This window comes from Natator depressus, chromosome 1, assembly GCF_965152275.1.
Source record: "Natator depressus isolate rNatDep1 chromosome 1, rNatDep2.hap1, whole genome shotgun sequence".
NCBI classification, from domain to species: Eukaryota; Metazoa; Chordata; order Testudines; family Cheloniidae; genus Natator; species Natator depressus.
Genome location: NC_134234.1, coordinates 129678302 through 129691770, shown reverse-complemented (window position 1 = coordinate 129691770; position 13469 = coordinate 129678302). Strand labels below are relative to the sequence as shown.

At 40.5% G+C, this 13469-nt stretch overlaps 1 protein-coding gene across 2 annotated transcripts in view; it reads left to right on the top strand.

Annotated features, from left to right (window-relative positions):
- The window catches only part of ANOS1 (anosmin 1), a 176541-nt gene that overhangs the window by 39657 nt on the left and 123415 nt on the right, over positions 1-13469 (top strand). Inside the window, exon 3 of one of the 2 annotated variants that reach the window (XM_074966423.1) lies at positions 3185-3247. The exons of the other annotated variant lie outside the window; for it this stretch is intronic. Within the exon in view, the coding sequence (XP_074822524.1) occupies positions 3185-3247 (63 nt within the window). The remainder of the gene's footprint in view (positions 1-3184; positions 3248-13469) is intronic. 2 annotated transcript variants of the gene reach the window in all.

Here is a 13469-nt window from a genome sequence, read left to right as displayed (position 1 = left end):
GCTGTTCAATCCAGGACTTTACTGAATGATGTTTGGATGTTGATTTGATGGCATTAGCTGTGCCTTAGCATGTAACAGGACAGATCATGAGAAGGCTGTCATCACCTGCCACCCTCATTCAGTGCCCAGATTGGAGTACATATAGGCAGAATTAAGACTAGCAATTCTGACTTTTGAATGCTTAACTTTTCAGTCTAAATAAATGTTCTATTAACTTCCTTATTTTGTGTGTAATAAATACATGTATACTGGGCATAGACATTACTGGGGCAGGGACTGTCGCTTGATACCTATTTATACAGCAGGGTCTTGACATAGTTAGGGTCTAGTAACTATCACAAAATTTTAAATATGAATTTTAGGACAGGAAATAAAGGATAATATAATATTCAAATGAAATTGAAGGGGAGATTTAGATTGGCAAAATGCAATTATGCATGTTGGATATGGCCAAAGCAAGACATATAAGTTTTGAATTACAATTAGTTTATGTAGCTGCACTGTAGCTTAAAATAAACAATACGTGATTCTACAAGTTTCAACTCATGCCCAACACTAAGGTTTATTCATCTTTGACGTGTGGTTATAACCCTTATTAGCATTCTAAGAATTATAATCTACATTGTCCATAAATACCAAATAATTCATTTTTTATCTATTCTTATGATGGCAGTGGCAAAAAAAAATCTTCCTGTTTAAAAACCCATGAATCGCAATGTACAGATGACTAGACAGAAAGAATACCTAACACTGTCAGGTCAGACATTTGTACTATTTAGTATTGGAGCAGTGGTACATCTGATCTCAGTGATTTCAGCCTTTCCAGTTCTGCCTCCCTGCATTCTGCCTGTCACAATTATAGATTCCTGGGGTTAGGGGGATGGGGGATGTTTACAGTTTTAGCTCCTAGCAGTGCCTCTTTTCTCCCCCATTTTAGTACATTTTGAGACTTTCTGCCATATTTCATATATTTATTAACTGCATATTTAATGTCTGCTGTTTACTCATTTTTGTTGGTGGTGGTGGTACCTGATGTTTGTATATTTTTGTCTACTATGGTTTAGACATTGCTGGCTAAAGAAAACAACAGGGCACTGTGTTAAAGGTTATTATATCTTTCTTTAAAAGTTTAGCAATCTTATATTTTCCCCCTCTTAGCATGACCCTCAAAGCATCAAGGGGAAGACTGGCTTAAAGGCAACACCTTCTAGCTATCAGTGTTCTGTGAGTTGCTTTTCATATTTCTAAAATTAGACTTCGGGGACAAAAGTCCCATGCTCAGGATCTGTTACTTGAAGTGTTGATCTCAGTTGTGGATTCTGCAGTCCTTTTGTCAGCAGAATTCCCACTGACATCAGTGGAAATTTTACATACAGAGTCCCCAGTAGAAGTCTGCAGCACAGAGAGAAGGATGTTGCCCAGTTACAGTAATCACTGTATGCATGTTTTTCTTAGGTTATTCTTCTCCATCTTCACTTGTAATTCCCCAGTGTTTTTGACAGTGGAAAATAATATGCTTGATTTATTCTTTGAATAGCTGCTCTCATCTGGTAATTTCATTATACTGATCCTCAAGAGGAAATACAGGTTTCTTAACGGGTGTGGGAGGAAAAGAGAAAATATTCTCCTCCATTTCATGACTGAAATCTTCTATGATACATGTTAACCCGTTGCCTGGAAGTGAGGCGTAATTTTTCTTGCAAATGCCACCTCTATCTATTGCACACAAATTAAGTACCCAATTCTGCCACATTTATTTATGTTGATTAGTACCTTACTCCATCTGTACTCCCACTGAACACAAAGGGCCAGATTCTGATACCTTACTTTTGTTGCCTAGTACCTTCCTGAACAAATAGTCCTATTGAAGTAAATTGAACTATTTGTGTCATTCAGTGTGAGCCAGGTTGTCGGAATCTGACCAAATGAGGCTAGTTCTGAAGGAAGAACTAGTCAACATGAATAAGGGTGACAGTGTCAGGCCTGAAGTGGCTTTATTTGCACACAGGACAAGATTCTGCTTTAATTTTGCTTGGAATACCTGCACTGATTCCCCATCTGCTATCACATCAAATTTAAACTTAGAAGCTCTACGTAATTCTACCTTTCCCTCCTTATTCTCCTTTCAGGCTCCTCACATTGTTCCCTGTCCCCTTTGCTCTGCCAGTGCTCCCAGTTCATTTGTCTGTTGCTCACCCAATCACATCCCTGCCTTCTACTTATAAATGCTCCTTATGCACAGTATGGCCTCCCTGTACTCATCCACATAAACCCCTATATAAAACCTGTTAACAGGCCACTTCTGCTGTGCTGCTTACAGCAAATCAAATTGAATTGTATATACATCGTATATAATTTGCCTTTTACTGTTCCCTTTCCCCTAACCTCTGTCTACATGTCTGTTCTTAGATTGTGAGGTCCTCAAAGCAGAGACCAACTTTCTCATGTGTTTGGAAAGTGCTGAACATTTAATGGTGGATGTTCCCATACATTAAAACAAACCCTAATAATAAATTACACCAATGCAAATCAAGAGTGACTCACGGAAATGGTGAAGTGTTGCAGATTTATACTGGTTTAATGGAAAGCAGAATTTATCCCTGATGAGCATCTTATACAACGGGGAAAACCATTTCAAAAGGATCCTTTAAGTACAGGTCATTTTTGTTACAGATCCTTCTGCAAGTTTCAGAATTCGTGAGCAGTTGAAGTTCAAAAGACCAGCAGGCTTAATTTAGTACTGTGTGTGCAGTGGCATTTACAAGGAGTGGAAATAAATGGGAAGCATCATAATGCACCGTGAATCTCAATCTGACTTTCTTGTTCACTGCAGCCAAGGCTTAGACAGTAGCCCTTGATTGACTGATCCAACTGTGAAGCTGAAAGGCCATTTTGAGTTTTCAGAATAGAGAGGATGTGTCAAAGACAAGATAAATAAGTTTACAAATGCAGCAGCAAAATAAACATTCTGTCTCAAAAGAGAAGGCTGATTTCTCTTTAGGATAACACACACTCCTGAATTCTCTCTGTGAGCACTTGTTCCAGGCTTCCAACAGAGTTCTTGCCAGAGATAATGCAGGTGGAAAGATGAGTTAATGGTTTAAACAGTTAGAGATTTGATGCACTCTTCCATCTGTCAAAGCCCACTGACATGAAATCTCACTGTTTTAATTTGTGCCTCCAGCATCCAATTCAGCCTGAAATGATGTCAGTGATTTGCCCTGCCCACAGTACTGTCATTCTTATGGTAAGCGTTCTGTGCACTCATGCTGGGAGACTTTTATCAGACATATTAGTGTGCATTTGAAGGATCATTAGCCTGCAGTAGCGGGAACATTCCAGGGTTCTTAGCCTGGAAACTCATCTCTCTGCTGGAAAGTATGCTGAGCCACTGTTATGTGCACCATAAACTTACAACACAGATGTGTTGCTTTGTAAGATTTAAGAGAAATAGTGTGTATTCATGGGGTAAATCTATCATGATTTAAGTACCACCCATAAGAAGTTGAGCTAATGTGCATTTGATATTAGGCTTTTAAAAGGTGTGTGTGTGCGGGGTGGGGGTGGGGGAATTAGGAGGAAAGTGTGAACATGTCTGCTTTTGCTTTCCTAAACAAGGAGTTTTCTTTCATCTTGTGAAAGATTAAGAAAAGCCATTCAGTATAGTCAGAGTTGATGGCATTTGAGTGGACTATGATATGGAAAATATATGAAGTAATCCTGACCACATGAAAAAATCTGGAGGTAGATGCACTATATAGTGATTACGTCCTGACAGATGTAATGGGTTTATCCACAATAATATAGATAGGGCTGGTAGAGTGTTAATGGTTTGAAGATTAGAGCTAAATTGGTTAAAAGAAATAGGTTGACTGAAGTTTCCGGGGTGGTTTTGATTTGGAAATAACCGAAAGTGCTTTGTAATGAAATGGTTTTGTTTTTTAGCTTTTGTTTCCATGCAGACATTAGTATATAATGGTGCAGTGATGCCAGCCATCAAGACAGCAATAGAGCAAAGAAGTCACTGCTTCAGTGAACTCTTGAAAAGAAGGCTTAAATGTGGGAGATATTTACAGTTGATCACTCTATTAGATTTGTAAATGTCAATATTTCTGGTATCAGAAAGCAAAGACTGGCAAGAATGATTGGATTAGGAACATGGAAACTGCCATATTGGATCAGACCAGTGGTCCTTCTAATCTAATATCCTGTTTCTAACAGGGACCAGGTCTAGACTCTTCAGAGGCAAATATGGGAAACCCGGCAGTTTGGGAAAAATCTGTCACCAGGAAAAAATTCTTCCTAAACCCCATTAGACAGAGCTTGGTTTAAGCCTGAGGCATGCAGGCTTATATCCCTTCCCAACTCCTGGTTTCAAATTTTTAAAAAATCCTTAATACTATAACTCGGTGTGTTCCTTTTATGATTATAAATGCCTAAATTAAAATACTTCTCAATTTCAAGCACAGAATAAACTTTGGAGAGACAGGTATTTTCCCTTGGGAATAACACTAAATTGTCTTATTAAATAATTTGTATCTACTGTGTGGCAATTGATTATAGTCGAGTCAGTTACATATACTGCCTCTTGCACTTATTTAACATTTTTCTTCCTGTAAATGGCTAATGCCTATGGAGAAAAAGAAAAACCCTTTTTATGGGTAAGTAATAATCACATCGAGGGCTTGCCCCCTCCCCAGATTTCCTGATTCAGACTTCTGCAGAGTTTCTCATGGGACTGGATCAGCCTGTTTAGAGAAATGGCTTGGATCCCCATCGGATCTGCTCTCTTCCTCGACATTTGTATCAGTTCCACTTGTTAATGAAGGGGAGTGAGTTTGATTACTGTGTTGTTCTAATTTTGGACAGTTGAATTGCTGAACTTGGCCTGCCAAAGATGAATTAGACCTCTTTCCCAAGGAAAGGACACAGTATTGTCACTAGCAGCTGAATTATTCCACTGTATGGCTTCAAGTAGAATGAGGAACTTTCCTTAGGAAACATTTGAATCTTGCCTTATATATCCAATTTTATCTGCATGTCCCTGATCAGTGGAAAAAAATGTGTGCACTAAAGTAACAAAAAAAAGCCCCTCCCCGCTCCCCCCGCCCCAAAGATACTTATTAAGTCTGGCATTCTGAAACACTAAATGCTTCTTTAACTTAGCTTTGTCTGCTTCAGTGAACATTGTGTTCAGAATCCAGGATATTCACACTGCAGACCCTGAGCAAGCCCTTTCTTTAGAGCTATTTGGGCACAAAAATAATCCCTTCCTAGAACCTTTTGAAAAAACAACTGAACTATGCAGACTAATCAACTGTAAATCTTTGCCATCTAGAAAGCAGTTGATTAAGTAGCATCTAACAGTAGCCCAATCATCAGTGAAGCAGAGTTGATCAGATGCTTTCAAGACAGACAGTGCCTCTGAGACCTAAGGCAAATTAGCAATAAGTCTGCTTCAAAGTAAGTAACAAATTTATCACTTTAAATCTTTAGACAATCTTCCCAGGTCTCTGATTATCCAGGTCTCTCTAACTTAGTATGTAGTACTCATTTTTCAAAAAATTTTCACTCCATAATTGGAAAAAATGAAAAAAGTGAGCTGTCCTTTGGACTTCACTTTTCCAACAATATTTTTAGTTCAGCAAACTCAGTTAACACTGATGTGAATATTAATAACTCCATTGAAGTCAGTAAAACTATCCTACAGTTACATCTTTGCAATTCAGATCAGAGTCTTGCATTTATCTTATTAAACTTAGGTGTATGTTTTAAACTAAATAATCACTTGATCCAAAACAGGATAGAGTATTCTGGTTGAAGTCCCTGATCCTGCTTTCCTCTTTTAGAAAAGTACTGCAGGATTAGGTTGCACATATCCACCTTTAAGCAGGGGTGAAAGGGACCTAGGGCAGAAGGGGTGGGGCTGAGGGGTCAGAGCCAGCCTCAGCCCACCCTGTAAGGTAAGTGCCCCCCTCTTTGTTCTCCTCCCCCCCGCCACCAGGGTAGCAGCAGCAGCCCAGGGCTCCGGGGGCTATTTAAAAGGCCCAGGGCTCTCCTGCTTCTACTGCCCCGGTCCTTTAATTAGCCGCTGGAGCCCTGGGGAAGCGGCAGGGCTCCAGCGGCTATTTAAAGGACAGGGGTGGCAGAGGCAGCTGGAGCCCTGGCCCTTTAAATAGCCCCCAGAACCCGCGCTACCCCAGGGCTCTGGGGGCTACTTAAAGGGCCTGCAGCTACCCTGCTTCTACTGCCCCGGTCCTTTAAATAGCCCCCGGAGCCCTGGAGTAGAGGCGGTGGGGCTCCGGTGACTATTTAAAGGACCGGGGCGGTAAAAGCAGGGGAGCCCCGGGCCCTTTAAATAGCCGCCAGAGCTCCGCAGCCGCTACCCCAGGGCTCCAGCAGCAGGGCTCTGGAGGCAATTTAAGGGGCCTGGGGCTCCCAGCCCAGAAGCTGGGCTGCCCCAGTACGGTGCACCGGCTCTTGCCGGTACACCGTACCAGGGCGTAACGGCTTACTTTCACCTCTGCCTTTAAGTGACAAAGTTGAAATATGACTGAATTGACCTTGTTTGTAATAGTTTAGTAAAGCATGTTGAAGCCATTGTATAGGGACAGAACCTGAAATACATACCTGCCTGTATCTCAGCTTTGGCTTTCATGGATGTTTTTCCCATTGACTTCAAGGTAGGATTGTGTTTTTTAGTGACCTTCAGGTGGTTCACCACAGGAGTGCTCTTATACCACAGTAATAGGTGAGGTACAAAAACCTGGAGAGATTAAATATTATTATTGTGCAAAGACGAAGCACAGTGTCTTTAGGACAGCTTATGAGAGTGAAGTTGGGCTCCCCACTCCAGCTAACCAGCACAGCTGGCTGATGTAGGGTTTGGGGGACAGTTGCCCAATAGGCTCTCTCTCCTTTTTCAGGTGCCTAGTTCAACTAACCCTACTCTGTCCTTGTGCTCAACTGAGTGTGGAAATTGTGATTCTGCTCAATTCTGGGGGCAAAGAACAGGGACACAAATTGTCCCTCCCCCTACACACCTGCTCAGATGTGAAGCAAAGTCCATCCCTAAGTAAGAAACGCAGGATTTTGTCCATAATGACTATTACCACATTAATTTAGTAAAGCATTAAAGAGTTAACTGCATTTGCACACACATAAGTAATTTAAGTAGATCACTGAGCACCACCAAAAAAAGAGATGATTCCGAGAGATGCACCATCAAAGGCCCATATCACACCACTGATTCTAAGCAGATCTGCTCATTGGGCTTCATGGAAGAGTTCTGCTTAAAATCAGCAGCATGATATAGACCAAGGTTATTAGAGCTGAAAGCTGATCTTCCTTAACAGTTCTTCCTTACTAAGATTCTCACCATATGCATTACGAACAGGCATTTTTTGTTCTTAATCTGATCATAAGATTTTACCTATTGCAGCAGCCTGAAGAGCTTAAACCTATAGAGGCAGGAAAAAGGTAGCCACTGGATAATCTCCCTGCAGTGTATAAGTAACCAAAAATGGATCATAAAGACTTAGATATGGAGCTAAAGCAATAACAAGAGAACATTTTAGGTCTGTTTGTCCACTGTCTTCCGCATTGCATAGCCATTTAAACTTGTGCAAAACGGATGTGAAATGCTATCCCTGAATTCCAAATGAGAGTTCTGATTTGCTATTGCACTGTATCCACTTTGCACAGAGTAAATGATCACACAAGGTGCAATTCAGTGGAGAATCTGACCCATTGACATTTATTGGATTTTTATATATGTATTTATTTAATGTTTAGACTAAATACATTGCTTTTTGGACATTCTCAACATATGGAATCTTCAGTTCTAGGAGGGGCTGGCAAGATCCACCTAAAAGAAAACAAGTGACAACTACCTGATATCTATATATCAATACTGCTACACCACTGGTGCCTCTGATCATAAATGAGATTAGCCACTTAACTGTAATGTGACTTAATCATATGCTTAGGGCTGAACATATTGCCACACTTGGGGCTGGGAAGAAAAGAGACGACTAAGCGGGGATATGATAGAGGTCTATGAAATCATGACTGCTGTGGAGAAAGTAAATAAGGAAGTGTTATTTACTCCTTTTCATAACACAAGAACTAGGGGTCACCAAATGAAACAAATAGGCAGCAGGTTTAAAACAAACAAAAGGAAGTATTTTTTCACACAGTCAACCTATGGAACTCCTTGCTAGAGGATGTTGTGAACCCAAGAGTATAACAGGGTTCAAAAAAGAACTAGATAAGTTCATGGAGGATAGGTCTATCAATGGCTATTAGCCAGGATAGACAGGGATGGTGTCGCTAGCCTCTGTTTGCCAGAAGCTGGGAGTGGGCAACAGGGGATGGATCACTTGATGATTACCTGTTCTGTTCATTCCCTCAGGGAAACATGGCATTGACCACTGTCGGAAGACAGGGTACTGGACTAGATGGACCTTTGGTCTGATCCAGTATGGCCGTTCTTATGTTATTAAGAAATTTTCCTGGCAAGCATATTGCCGGGAGTCTGAAGAGGTTAAGCAGGGATCATTCGTGATGATCAGATGAAACAGATCATAGTATACAGACAACTTCCTATAACAAGGTGTGGATAGTAGTGGACATAGGTACTTCCCATCTTCTGCTCTGCTGGTTGTTTCTGCATTCAAATGTCTGGCTCAAGCTACCATACAGTAGTTTGTTTACTATGTCTTATACAATAAATCAGGAAATTAAATGGCTACCACCAACAGAAGACAAAGGCTTGGTCCACACTTAAAAGTGATGTGGCATAATGGTGTCAGTCAGGAATGTGAAAAAAACCACACACCTGACCAACAGATCTATCCCAACAAAACCCCCCGTGTAGATGCAGCTATATCAATGGAAGATAGAGCTTTTGTTCTATGTAGCTAATGTTGTTCGGGGAAAGCGTGTCCTTACTCTAACAAAAAACTCCTTCTGTTGGTGTAGGCTGCATCTACACTAGGGGGGCTATGCCAGCATAGGTTCTATAGTGTAGATATAACCCCAGAAATAACAACTGAAATTAAAAAACAAACTGGGGACAGATTACACCCTTTAAAAGTAAGAGGAGTTTATCCAGAACTAGGATTGCAGGATCAGTCCCTAAAAGAAGTTCAGAAAGGCAGGCACTGCATGACTGAGAATTCCACAAATCTGAAGGTTGTTTAAAGCTTTCCATTGTCTCTTCGATGTTTTGACTATAAACTGCTGAAGGAGGGAACTGAATTTTCTTTCTATCTTACGTATCTGCAAACACATCATTAGAGCCTAACTAATAATCAATAATAACTGTGATAATAATTAGATAATGGCTGCCACTTGTACCAGTGTTGGTATGTTCACTGCATGCAACTTATTTGTCTACTTGCAAATGACTGAAGCCAGGCCCTACTGACACGTGTGTATGTGCTGCTGCACACTTACCAATGTCAGGACTGCTAGAACTGTCTCCATAGAGCCTGAGAAAACACCATGGAGTATAAAACATATCCTTGTGTCATTATTTCTAAAAAACAAAACTAGTTCACTCCGTCACTATTCATATAAAAACTAACCATACTTGCTTCTGGGTGGCAAGAGCACTGAGGGAAGGTTTGGGTAGACCCAGCAGGAAGGGCTCGGCCTGGTTACGGTTGTTAATTTTTGTTTGGTTCTGGACCATTCTTCTGACTGATATCTGTATGTCTCATTATTCACTCACTGGGTGGCAGGTAAGAGTCTTTTTTTTTTTTTTAGATTTTAGACAGGGTCAGAAGTTGCAGCTGGAAAAGATGCATTGACACAAAGACACATTGACACAGAGATGCATTGACACACTGACAAATAACTCTTTATGTCAATGAAAACAACACCCAGTCCATCATAGTTACCTCAGAAAATCATAGATTCACCAAATATTTTTTTAAAGAACAGCTGGTCCCATAGGAAAAACCTTCAATAACATTGTTTTTGGTAACTATTGGCTGGAGAAGTCATCTGACTTATATGTTTGCTAGTGTTAATGGCAGTTTGAAAGTATTAGGTAAAAAGGATTTAATCCCTTATGTGGTTAAAATAAGTAGGTCATCATCATCTTCAGGGAAAGACTCTGATATAGTTACTCATTATTTCTTGGGTCCAGCATTACACAGGTTGCTATATAATAGATTTGAAAGTGGTTAAAGTAAATACAGTACTTTGAAGAAATCCATGAAGCATTTTCCTTTTGGACAACTGTTGATAATAAAACACATTTCCAACAACTATTCATGTGTATTAATGTTTTGGCATCATAAAGGACATCACTCAAGTAGACTCACTGGCTCAGATATTCAGCTCTCCTTAGTCCCCTTTGTGCTGCATCTGTAGCAAAAAAGGAACTCAAAGCTGCCTTAAGACAGTGTCTGAGGATTGTCTTAGCACAGAAGAGCCCTGAAGTAACATAGGGCTGGCTCATGGACCCTCTCAAGAATAGATCATATTCCAGGGTCAGTTTCTGGTTTTTCAGTGGCGAGAGTGGGTGGTGTTGAAGTATGGTGTACAATCATGACTGGCAGAACAGCTCCTTGGAAACTATTGTCTGCTGATGCAAGTAAGAGCAGTTTCAGGCTGCTCTAATTTGCATCTGAGCTAGCTTGTCTCCCAGCAGCCTTCCGGTTTAGAGTGGAGGGAGTGGCAGGAAGCCTAGAGATCTGGCCCATTGAGTTAGAATTGTCAGACCAGGTCCACATCACAATATAGCGTATCAGAATTTAGAAATCCTTCTTCATATATTAAAATCTTCTCGATTTGTCTTCCCATTTTTAAAGTAATTTAAAACCTGATCCTGAAAACCTTACTCAAGTGAGTGGTCCTTATTCATGTGAGAAGAGGCCAGTTGCATGCAGTGAGCTTTTGGGATTGGGCCTGTATTGTTGGTGAAAGCTCCCATATTAACAGGTTGGGAACTGATATTGGCTGTTACGTCCTACTCTGGCCACAACTGAAAGATGTGGGAACTGAGGATGTTTGGAACTTTAATTCACCAAAGAGGTACACAGTGTGGATCTGCTATACAAGCTTCCCCATACTGGTCCACTGATGTCCCTCAGCTAATCCGGAGGGACAACTTCTAGGGGTGAACAGACAGTTCAGTCTGTAATTCCCTTTAAATCAGTGGTGGGCAACCTGTGGCCTGTGGGTCGCATGCAGCCCATCAGGGTAATCCACTGGCGAGCCGTGAGACAGTTTGTTTACATTGACCATCCGCAGGCATGGCTGCCCGCAGCTCCCAGTGGCCACAGTTCTCCATTCCTGGCCAATGGGAGTTGCGGGAAGCGGCAGTCAGCCCGGGAATGGTGAACCCTGGCCACTGAGAGCTGCAGGCTGCTGTGCCTCCGGACGGTGAGTGTAAACAAACTGTCTTGCAGCCAACCAGTGGATTACCCTGACGGGCTGCGTGTGGCCCGCAGGCCGCAGGTTGCCCACCACTGCTTTAAATCCTTGGCTGCCTCACCGAGTTTGCCAAAATGACTGCCAGCTAGGAGGTGGGTTTTGTTTAGTAAAAAAGGTATATTGTTTATATTTTATGACTGTATAAGTACCTGTGCTTTTGTCAAGATATGGAGGAGCAAATCAAAAAGTAGCATAGATTGCTGATCCATTGTGGAATGTAGCTGATTTTAGAACACAAATTACAGTTTCACTAGTGAAACTATTTTGCATTTTGAGTTGGTGCATTAAAGACAATATATGTGCTGTTTACCACAGAAAATGAAGATATTCACAGCAGAACTAAGAACATGCAAAAGGGCTTATTTGTCAATTAATTGTAAAACAAGAGTTCTTCTGATCATGAGTCACCATGGTGATCATCAGAATAGATCAGTACAATTTAAACTCCTGACGAGTCCTTTTACGAGTATTTCATTTTTACTAAGAAGCTTTGTTGGGCTGGGTTACAAAATGGCCTGTTATGTGTGCTTCCAATTTTCTCCCAAGTCAATCTGAAATTCCTCTACAAAATTCTTACTTATATTAATGTAGTTTTATGAAATTGAAAATTTATTCAAAAGCTTTTAAATATGTTTTATCCTACCATTATAGAAAGCTTGTGAAGTTTTCTTTATTGCTCACATTTGGTGCCTGATGTTAGGTTATCAAACAACATTGAGCTGTTTAACACCTTAGGCAGAGACAATGAAGGAACTTGTGACACTTGCTCAACAAGAAGCTCAGTGTGTTTGGGAAATCTGTCATTTAGAAGACAAGTCTGTTAAGGCGTCAAAACCATTCTGACCTATTTTGCCCCTTTTTATATCGCACTGTTTCAGTTTTGCAAGTGACTTCACATTTGGCACGTTAATCTGACTTGAAAGTAAACATCACACAACCAGGAAAGCAAATAAATGTGTCTGCTTGTAGTGTTTATAATCCACAACAATTTATTCTTTTTATTTATTTTAAAAAGTCTTTGCAATTGCATATTCCTGTATTATAGCTCAAGAAAACAGACCACATTTTCCATAAATGGCCTCTAAATATTAAACCTAGTCTAACAGTCGTCTTACACATATTCATTTAATGTAAAATTGAGGCTGGTGGTCTTTCTAAGGGTTTGTCTACACTGGCACTTTACAGCGCTGCAACTTTCTCGCTCAAGGGTATGAAAAAACACCCCCCGAGTGCTGCAAGTTTTAGCGCTGTAACATGTCAGTATAGACAGTGCACCGGCGCTGGGAGCTACACCCCTCATGGAGGTGGGTTTTTTAGAGCACTGGGAGACAGGTTGCCAGTGAAGACGTGCCCTAAGTGGTGAATACTCACATAAGAGCATAATACCATTGATATTTGGCATTCTGTGTACCTGCAGTAACTTGATCTCTACCGTAGTACTGTACCAAATTCACTTTGCACACTCTGCATTATATTTTATCCAGCATTCGGATAATGTGACACTCTGACCTTGTCTGATTGGGGATCTCATTTACTGTGAATGTTGCAAGAACAGTAAACAGAGCCTGGGAGAGCTGTCAAGCCGCCAAGTTGCATTGTTCTTTATCTTTTCAGGGCAATGCCACATAATTTTATCTCTCTTGACATCTTTTTCTCTTGTATTAAGAAATTCTTAACTAAATTCTCTTTTGTTTTATAGTATACCATCTAAAAATGCCACATACTATAAAGAGAACAGGTCAAAAGGGCTATATAGAAGAGAACTCAGCAAGTTGGAATAAGTTAGGAAGGAGAGAAAGGCAACTCTAGGATATTGTCTGAGATTGATAAAATTGTCATTTAAACAGTGTCGCACATGCAAACATTGAAAGACTATATTAGTATTATAATTTATAAATAATTGTGTATGAATCTACTAGGTAGATGTATTGTTGAAATATGTTGACTGGTGTAGGACATGTTTGCTTATGGTCCTGGTATCCACTTGCAAAGGTCAATTAATGCAACTAATTAGTGACTGT